Source organism: Phallusia mammillata, chromosome 2, assembly GCF_965637545.1.
Source record: "Phallusia mammillata chromosome 2, kaPhaMamm4.hap1.1, whole genome shotgun sequence".
Taxonomy (NCBI): Eukaryota; Metazoa; Chordata; class Ascidiacea; order Phlebobranchia; family Ascidiidae; genus Phallusia; species Phallusia mammillata.
The window spans coordinates 16,893,525-16,903,298 of record NC_137253.1 but is presented as its reverse complement, the minus strand read 5'-3'; the positions used below and the strand labels follow the sequence as shown (position 1 = coordinate 16,903,298).

The 9,774-nt window shown below is 35.1% G+C and overlaps 1 protein-coding gene across 1 annotated transcript in view; it reads right to left on the bottom strand.

Moving 5' to 3' along the window:
• LOC145215583 (fibrocystin-L-like) overlaps positions 1-9,774 on the bottom strand; it is a 38,675-nt gene that overhangs the window by 228 nt on the left and 28,673 nt on the right. The window contains exons 69-94 of the mRNA XM_080084296.1: positions 8,927-9,052; positions 8,282-8,465; positions 8,097-8,197; positions 7,873-8,035; positions 7,722-7,815; positions 7,562-7,656; positions 7,438-7,505; positions 7,240-7,384; positions 6,469-6,548; positions 6,195-6,404; positions 5,969-6,137; positions 5,799-5,910; positions 4,812-4,942; positions 4,575-4,744; positions 4,409-4,513; positions 4,189-4,338; positions 3,890-4,125; positions 3,689-3,772; positions 3,546-3,626; positions 3,354-3,416; positions 2,894-3,025; positions 2,270-2,389; positions 2,040-2,190; positions 1,876-1,973; positions 258-393; positions 97-198 (exon numbers count right to left, since the gene is read on the bottom strand). Coding sequence (XP_079940422.1) covers positions 97-198; positions 258-393; positions 1,876-1,973; positions 2,040-2,190; positions 2,270-2,389; positions 2,894-3,025; positions 3,354-3,416; positions 3,546-3,626; positions 3,689-3,772; positions 3,890-4,125; positions 4,189-4,338; positions 4,409-4,513; positions 4,575-4,744; positions 4,812-4,942; positions 5,799-5,910; positions 5,969-6,137; positions 6,195-6,404; positions 6,469-6,548; positions 7,240-7,384; positions 7,438-7,505; positions 7,562-7,656; positions 7,722-7,815; positions 7,873-8,035; positions 8,097-8,197; positions 8,282-8,465; positions 8,927-9,052 — 3,306 coding nt within the window. The remainder of the gene's footprint in view (positions 1-96; positions 199-257; positions 394-1,875; positions 1,974-2,039; positions 2,191-2,269; positions 2,390-2,893; positions 3,026-3,353; positions 3,417-3,545; positions 3,627-3,688; positions 3,773-3,889; positions 4,126-4,188; positions 4,339-4,408; positions 4,514-4,574; positions 4,745-4,811; positions 4,943-5,798; positions 5,911-5,968; positions 6,138-6,194; positions 6,405-6,468; positions 6,549-7,239; positions 7,385-7,437; positions 7,506-7,561; positions 7,657-7,721; positions 7,816-7,872; positions 8,036-8,096; positions 8,198-8,281; positions 8,466-8,926; positions 9,053-9,774) is intronic.

Here is a 9,774-nt window from a genome sequence, read left to right as displayed (position 1 = left end):
CACTATTGGTGCTATTTTACAACTATAGATAGAACACACTTTTGGGTCAACCTACAAGATTTCAGACAATCCAGTTTTCATCACTGAAAAACTAACCTGATTTTGTGACATACTCATTTTCTACTGTGGGAGTGTATGTTTCAACACCATCATTGTGTTTGTTGCTATCAGCTATAGATACCTTGGCAGATTTCTTTTCTAAAAAACATGACATCAAATTAAAAAAAAATCCTCTGTATTAACTATAGACAACTTACTTTCTAATGTTTTCTTCACAATGAATGCAATAATTCCAATCACTAAAATTCCTCCTAAAATACACGCTACAATTATAATGATCATAGTTGTTTTCTGGTTGGACTCTGGATCCACTGGCTTCGGCTTGTCGATTATCTGAAACAGTAAAGAAAGGTTGGTGCTAATAGTTAACTTGTGTATTTAGGACAGAGTTTCGCAACCTTTTTTGTTGTGTGACATTTTTATACAGACCTCGCCCCCTTAAATATTTATTCTAAATTACCAACTTTGACATCTGTGATCGACAGTGCCAGTATTTTTTTAAAACTGGGAAAAAAGATTCCATCCAAACTGCAGCTGAAATCATTTTAAAGTTCACAAAATTAGTCTAGTACTTCACAGAAGTTATTAAGCTTCTTTAAAAACACTTTTTGACAAATTTTTTAACATTGCGATGTTCCCCTGTATTAGTTTTTGCATCCTTCTCCTGTAACTTCAGGCTTAGGCTATTTAATTTTTAAATATGTCTGCTAAACAGGCGATACTTTTGATTTCAGAGATCATAAAAGTAAGCAAGAGCTCTTTCAATTTCTTAATGTCTTCCTAAACACAAAAATGCTGCTCAGAACATTTCCCTTTGACAACCACAGCACAGATGTGAAAAATAGTAGATTGTAATGTGTCAAATCTATACTGTTATAGAGTTGTTCAAAGAGGTACATGTTAAGTCTACCAGATTCAATGCAGTTTACAATTTGCATCACAGAATTTAGTACATTGTGGAGAAACATGGGCAAGATTTTTTGATGAATGATCAAAAAAGATTTTCTTTTTTCAAAAAAATCCACACTGCTTGGGGCATCACTACTTTTAAATTTTTGTTGGATGTCTCCAGAATGAATGTAGCTGACAAAAACTAGCAGCTGGGCAAATGAAGTTACATTGGTTGATTCATTCATTTGGAAAGAAAACATGAGGGATCCTTTAACAAAAGGAGTCTTCAATCAGATGTTTTTTTAGTGCCACCCCATTGCAGCCCAGTTCTCTCGATGACTTCACTGCTAACTGGCCGCAGTGACATACTGTCGTAAAAGTTGGCAAATTCCAGTGCTTGTAAATTTTATCTAATCACCACAACCTGACCATAGTTTTTAAAAGATAGTTTTGTTTATAGACAACTGAGCCAGGACAAAATATAAAATCAGATTCGGCATACTTGCAGGAGGCACTCACAAGGAGTATTAAACATGCATGCAGGCATTGTTCTGCTTACCAACCACTAACTTTTAGTTAAACATAAATATTTGGAAACATGTTGTTGTGGAAAGAAAAGGGCACACTTTATCTCAGCTTTTTTCCGGTCATTACAAAATTTGCAAAAGGAATAGTTAAATTTAACCGCAACGAAAAAAAAATGCAAAATCAATAGTAAGTTCACATATATGTGTTCTGTTAACAAGTTGGCTTAATAAATATTTAAGGGGCTACCAGGTCAGCTATTATAGCAAAGTCAAACAAATCAACACATCACCACAAACTTGAAAAGTTTCATTTACCCTTTACTGATATCTCATAATTAAAGCGCTAGGACAAGTCCAAAAGAGAGAAGGAACCAACATGTTTAGGTTTGATTATTACCTTAAGATCTGATGAGTCAATAGCAAATCTTTCATTTCCCGGAGGATGAGACACCCAGAATCGGAGCTTATATGATCCGCTTTTGTTAAATCCAAGATCTATAAAAGTAAATGATGCTTTTCATGTCATATTGACAGCAAAGCATTGTTTGTCTAATATTTAACCAGTAAATGTTGCAACACCATCTGTGAAAGGAACAGATCGACTTCCACTAAGGTATCCTTTGGACCCTTCAATTGTTGAAACACTTGCCACCCAAGGATCCAAAAATCCAAGATTTATTACTCTCCTTCCTGATGTATCAATAACTTCTAACTACAAACAAGTTGTCACAAGAGATTAGTACTACATCCAATCATATGAAAGTTTATCTGGTAGTAAAACATGTTCATACTTGTGGCTGTATTTCAAATGGGTCTCCTGAGTGTTGACCCCTGGGATGTGTAAGGATTTGTATTTGGTCTGGTCGTACAAAAGATGCAGTTGGGGTTTCTATACTATTGTTTGATACTTCCTGCAAGCACACAGAAAATTAACACTTCTTGGCATACCTGCAAATCTCATGTTGTGGCTGGCTCTCTCATTGTGTCATTTTTTGTAAAGTGACAGAATAGATGTGATACTATTATTGTGAAAATTGATTGATTAATCCATCAGGAATTCTAATGCTAGAATTCAGTTTTCTACATCCTAGTGTTCTCAATTTTGTATGTGACTTAATGTTTCAGCCAATGTGACTTGGGCCTAAAAATGCAACTAAAGAAATAGCTGTGGATTAAATCAGTACTGGAATGGCTGGTGCTATATATGTGTATATTTTATACACTACAAAAACGTGAAATAATGTTAGCATTGCTTTTCACACAGTTTTTAATTATTCTTCAAATAATTTTTTTTCATTCAAAAAATAATAGTCACAGTTCTGACAAATCAAATTTAAATTGAAATACATACTACACAAGTTAGAAACATTTTTCACCAAAACCATATACTTTTGTCTTGGTAAAAAAAACATTACCCTCCACAAATCTCCACCAGGTGGTGGAAGGGGTGGAACAACTCCAACAGACAAAACAGTGAGGTTTAGTGTTTTGCTGATTGATCCATCTTGCAACGCATTTACAATTTTCGAAGTTAAGTTTCTTAGAGCCTGTCAAATAAACCAATTTATACAATTTAAGAACATAAAACTGAAAAAGCATATACAGGTACAAAACAAATTAAATGTTAATAACCCAGTGTACAGTCTAAACAAGGTGACAAAACATATTAATCTTTCACGATCATTACCACCAACCTGAATCACAAAAAATTATCATTGGCAGTGCAAGTCACATACAAATTTTAAAGAAAAAGGTTAACACCTTTGAAGAGTCAAACAAAACAAATAGTAGTGCATAACTTCATCTACATCATGTCACAATATCAATGTTAAATAAATATGTGGCTTTTAAATGAAGAGTTTTTTATACAAATACCTGAAAACTTTGTATATTTGCAGAAGTTGGTGTTTCACCAGTAGGCAAAGAATCATTGTTAAACTAAAAACATACATAGTTTATCGAAAACAATTTATATAAAGGATCAACATAGAGGCTTGTGCCTTAAATAGCAAGATACAAAACTTGTGTTTTGGGGAAGAAATTAACTATCCAATAAACTGCAGTTACCGGTGATGCTGTTGTAAATGGAATGGTTGGTTCTGGTTCACTTTTGTTTTGTTTTGGCTGATCACCAATTTCTAATACAACCTGTGGGTAAATATTCATTTACTAATTATTGCAGCCAAATCAAAAACTAAAACAAAACACACTGATGATGCAGATGTATTTCGACGCTTCCTTCTCTTCTTTGATGCTCTAACAATGTCCACAATCCTTATCCTGGACTTGTCAATCTGTAGAAAGTATTGTAGAATGGTCAACACCAAACACATTACAACAGGATATTGTGACTTGAGGACAAAGGAATTTTGTGTTGTTATTTACTTAGTAGTTAGTATGTTACATCCTACCCCTAAAAAGGATGCTAGATTGTTGACTAAGTTATCACTGTCGAAGAAATCATCAGGTGAGATAGCAGGAACTTCAAATGATACAAACAACACATCGGCTGTAAAAATATCAACTGATTCCCCTCCATGTAATGTGATGTATAAAGTTTGGGCCTCCCGATCAAAATAATTAGCTCCATTTCCACTCGATAAATTGGGGATAAACTCAGAAGAAAAGGGAAGTATTATATATTCCCCTAAAATAAATAACAAAAAGGTATTATATCTGATGGATATATGCTTACTTGAAACACACCTACCTTTTTCATTTGTTTTTGAGTTTAGAGCTGGAACATATATGTTGTTTACATATACATCAAGACGCCTAGGAGTTGTATAGAACAACTTCAACACAATTGGAAATAGTTGTGCATTTGGCAGCCTAACCCTGAGATCTTGGGGTGGAGTACCTATAAAATACAGTGATGGAATAATTCATTTGCCACCTTTTACAGAATGAACATAATGCTGTAACAATACCAGAAAAATGTAAATCATATGTTCTGTTTAAAGCAACCACTGTCCAAAAAGTGGAAATTCTCTGCTGGCAAGTATATCCAGAACACCAACCATGATCTTGTGGACCTGTAACATTAAGAACATCAAAATAATTTCTGATCATAGGCCCAATAAACTTGTATACTACCATTGTATAAATCAACGTATTGATCACACAAAAGAGCCACCGGCGAAAGACGTCTAGTTTCGGAGTCTGAATCCAAACTTTCAATAATAAAAAGTTCATGGTGGTAACCATGACACTGATGACCTCTCCACGCATTATTAGTTGTACAACTTGTAGTCGTTGTGTTTGCCCTGTTTGTATCAGTAACCTTGTATATATTTGCGGTCATATTTCTTAAAACATGAAAGTCACAAATACCTCAGGATCCCTTTATTTGGTGCAATGCTGTTTACAGGAATTCTACTGCCATCCAATCGAGTTAGCATTGTTTTTGGAATTCTGTAATCGCCTAGCCCTCTTCTTGGATCTCCATTCCATTCAAACTCTGCCTAAATGCAAAAATGGAGTACAGTACCAGCATCTGTTAGTGTGGCATGCTAAGATTGAAACAGATTAGCAGCCGAAGAAAGTTGTTGAAGCCAGTGTCTTGTAAAAATGCGTAAATGAATCAAATCAACGCCTTGCCATATGGTGGTGAATGCTTGGTGACCGGCTGATTCGGTATAGCGCCTTCAATGAGCCTGGCGTACTGTGATTTATATATGAGTGTGTCGTGATCGCTGGTCTGCATAGACGCTTCAGGGCTGATCCCAGTTATGAATTTATGTTCATCTTAACTGATACTGGTCAATCTGGCGATCCCCTACTACGAAGCTGACATGTGCAGCATACGAGGCAGGCAACGGTGCTTGTGATTCGACTTTCGGCGGATTCTCCACTGGGCCTGTGTAGCTCAGTTGGTAGAGCGCGAGTCCCGGAAAGACTCCTGTCGTGGGTTCGCGTTTTTAGGGGGTCCGCGACAACTTTCCATTTTGTACGGAAGAAAATTGATAAAGCTGACTTAAAAATGTTTCAGCTTGTTAAAATAGCATTAAACTTGTTTAAAAACATTCTGCAAAGGCAACAAACCAAAATGCATTGTGATATTTTAACCCCATTGTGATGCAACAGAGGTAAATTTTTAGTGGCAAACAACATCACATAACTGTTTAATGGCTCACTGTTGATTTCAGGTGTCGCAACCCCACAAATAGATTGAAAATTTGGTCCTGGACTAAACATAGATTGTATATTCTGCACTTTGTTTTGGTTGCTCAGTAATATTTTTTTCTAAATGTTGATGCTCGTTGCAAACACCCAAACCAACACAAAGTCTCAAACTTATTGCATAGCTTTGGTAAATACCTGTGGAATTATAGTTCCAGGTGTACCAAGAACTGATCCATCATCATCAGTAATTATTCCATGCTTCATTGCATCACATTCCATATCCACACAATCAGCAGGGTTAATTTTACTGCAAAAACAAACTTTTTTTAAAAAAAGAAAAAAACATGTTTAAAACTGTTATCAACCCCAATGATGGTCGGTGAAAGAAGACAAAAGTATCTTTTGAGGAATTGACAAAGCCTAAAGAACTTGTGTAGATTGGATGCAAATAATCTTCATTCTGAGGATTTGTCATTAAAATTGTGTGTCTTGTACGTGCACATTCTTTATCATCAAAATTTATAAACGTTACATCTGAAACAAACAGAAGTTTCAATAACTAGCATTTAGTTTAGCTATCATACACACTACCATTTATGTATGTTTTTCCACCAAGAGCTGGATAGGACATTGCCCCTGCAAATGGTTTTTTAGGTGCACCATTTTGACTGGATGAAAAAGAAGGCCACATTATTGCTATTCGACTGTCTCTGTCCCCAGTTCTGTCTTGCATGCTTGGGGATCTGGCAAAGTTGTTGTTTGAAACATAATCAGTTGTTAAAGGCAAAGTGGAGCAATCACCTACATACAAAAGAAGAAAAAACTGTGGTGGTTTGAAAAATAAGTGCACACTCATTTTTGGTACCAGTTTCAGTAAGCGCCGAAAATGTTGATTTTTTGATGGAAACTTGTTTTTCCTTGTAAACATGTGACAAGGAAGCTGGCCTATGAAAAAGATTATTAAACATACAATGGGCATTGACAATGATGCTTTTAACATATTGTCATGCACAATTCTGTCCAAGCTATAATAACCATATTTAGCAGTAGTGTTAACCCAATACCTAATGTTAATAATCAATACTTTACACAATCAGTACTAGGATCTGATCAAGTAAAACTTTTTAAATGCACTATTCACTTACAAAATTTTCTGCCCAAGGGGAATTCATATTGTATCAGCACAACAAAACAAATATGTAAAAAAAATTGTTTTAGTTTTGTAAAAAAATCCCTGCAGTATCGTATAGGTACAGATATTGCACATGTTATCGGGGGTGTGCATGTATACATATTGTCTAGGCAACTCTTCAGCACTTTATATATTTGCATTGGGTCTGAGAGTAACCTGTATTTATTAGAAAATGAAAGCAAAAATGCACCCACATAGGAAAAAAAGGGGGTAGCAGTTGGTGAGACTATGGTCAATTACCAATTAACATGCCAGAATGTTATACAAAGATGAATTAAAAAAAAACATTTTTATGGGCAGGAGAACCACTGAAGATTAGAAGGGTAAAAAACTAATGACACTACACCACAACTTTAACAATAATGTATACAACATTTACCAAACCTGAGAAAAAACATAATAGATTAATGGGAACCCATAATCAATTGTTGATATGTCACTTACCCCTTAACTATCACTGCAACACCCACAAAAGAATCAGTAATGAGGACATTATCTATCTGAAGTGATCCATCCCCTTGGTAGTATATGCCGAAATCAAAAGCTTTGTGAATGTTGAAATTTGCAAGTGTTGTGCAGGTTGGGAATCCTAAAAACATACTTTTAGATACTTTAAAATTTTACTGTTACAAATACTAATACCATCATATTTGTTCATGAATATCCCTTCCAAAACACCACGAGCTTCATTCCTTGGATCAGCTTCACTTCTATAATGCAAAATTTAATTTTAAATGATAACAGAAACTTATACAATTTACCCTACCCAAATGAGCATTCAACTCCATTTAACCGATATCCAGCTCTTTCTGAGCCAGCAACAATATTACCAAATAATGTCACTGATTCTCCTTTGTATATCTAAAGATAACATGATTGAATAAAATGGAAACTTTTTGCAGATTACACACTGCATAGTATTTTACTTCGATTGCTCCTTTCCACAGAACTATGTCAAGTTCATAACGGTTTTGATAGACAGATCTGGTCCGACACACTGTTGCTAAATTGTTTGTCACCCTAAAAACAGGTAAATGCTAATGCAGAAATTCTTTTTAAATGTGTTTTTAAACCAACCTATGATTCATTCCCTCTACTCGTATACTGGGACCAACAGTGTGATGAATTACATTTTGATCAATTGGAATACCCTTTGCCCCAAAGACACCAACTGCCGTATTAAACCCATGATGAAAAGCACATCTACGTACATATGATGGCCTAAACTCATCGACTGTTCCTAAAATTAAACAATTATAGAGGTTAAATACATATTTCATAAAGTGCAAGTAAGACCAAACCTGTTCTTAGAAATGCAATTGAGTATCTGGGATCAAAGCTGTCGATAAATCCTTCCTGTCCAGTATGATAAAATTCCACATCTTCGACACGAGCGAAACCCCTACATTTAAAGGAAGTTACAACATCAGGTATCAAACCAGAATATCAGCGTCTAATCCATCCAAAATAGTGAAAACTAACATACCTAAATTCAGTTCCAGTTCTATTAACATAACTGCCAACCAAAATCCTTCCTCCAAAAGATTCTTCATACAGATTTTGGTAATCTGTACCGACCACTTTTATATTTCTTGTCAGCAGTCCTACTTCCCCCTTCATGGAGTATGTTTGTGGTGCTCCAGAATAATCAAGATATTCCACTGTTTTAGCTATAACAATTTGTACAAAATGTGTTTTGCACTTCTAAAAGAAGCAGCATGTGAGAGTTCAAGAATGCCAGGCTTAAAATTATTTAAAAAAAATGCACCATGCTGATTTTAAATGTTATAATCACCCCCTTTAGGCCTAACAGCAAAAAAAGTTGATAAGTAAATTAATACCTGGCTATGACACATTCTAAAGTAAATTTAATTATTCTAGAAGTAATTAGGTTAAATATTCTGAATTGCCTATCCCTAGCAGTTAATTATCACATAAAATTAGGTTATATTTTTTTGATAACCAAGCATACCATACCTTTTGTATGTGGTGCCAAAAAATCAATTCTAACGCTTACATTTAGGGCTTTAATGCGTAACCACAGGTTCTATAATTGCATTGACAAACAACAGAAAAAAATCCAGTATTCTCCTTTTGAAAACAGATTATATAACCAGCAGAAGTTATGTACCTAAATGTTTATATTTAGCTGAACTGTTTAAAGTGATTACTGTCCGAGTTTCATCCAGGTTTACAATGCTGAAAGTCTCTGTCTCATAGGGGTCAAAACTTGTAGTTGTTAAAACAATTTCATCTTCTGTAAAAAAATTAGGAAGTAGGTTAAGGCATATGTTTCCTATATTGACACAGCATTTAACAGCATAATCGTTTCTGCAAGCTGAATGGAATGTGTCCCCGCATACACAAAAATCCAGACTCACATAAACTGTTGAATTGAGAAGGGATCATGGTACCATAGCATATCATTTGTGAAGAAAATCGTTCAGTTATTCACATACCTCCTAGTTATACAATCCCAATGATCGCATAGAATGGATTGACAATTTTTTTATAGGCAGTTTTACAACTGATTGTCATCAGGGTTCAGGTTCAGTATTTACTGTTTGTTAGGTGATTTTGGGGTTTGGTTACAAGTTTGTGCAAATTTCACCAATTTTTAGTTTTTGATGCCCTACATGCCCTATAGCTGTTATCTCATGTAATCTTCATTACATTGTATAAGTGTAGAGGACCAATTAGTAAAAAAGCATCCACCCAAACTTTATAGGTTATTAAATGTGGAAGGTCTACAGACAGGTTGCAAATATGCATGTGACTTTAACTGAAGCAGGCTTACCATCAAACCTGTATAGCTCAGATGGTAAAGGCCAGCCACAAATGGGGCCCTGTGGAGCATTCGATTACCATTGTAGGTGAGATTTTTGTGGCATATGTCTTGCTATTTAGGAATGGTTCTGAGACTAGTATGATTGGTATTACGCCTTCAATAGGCCTGACATACCATGATTTATATATGAG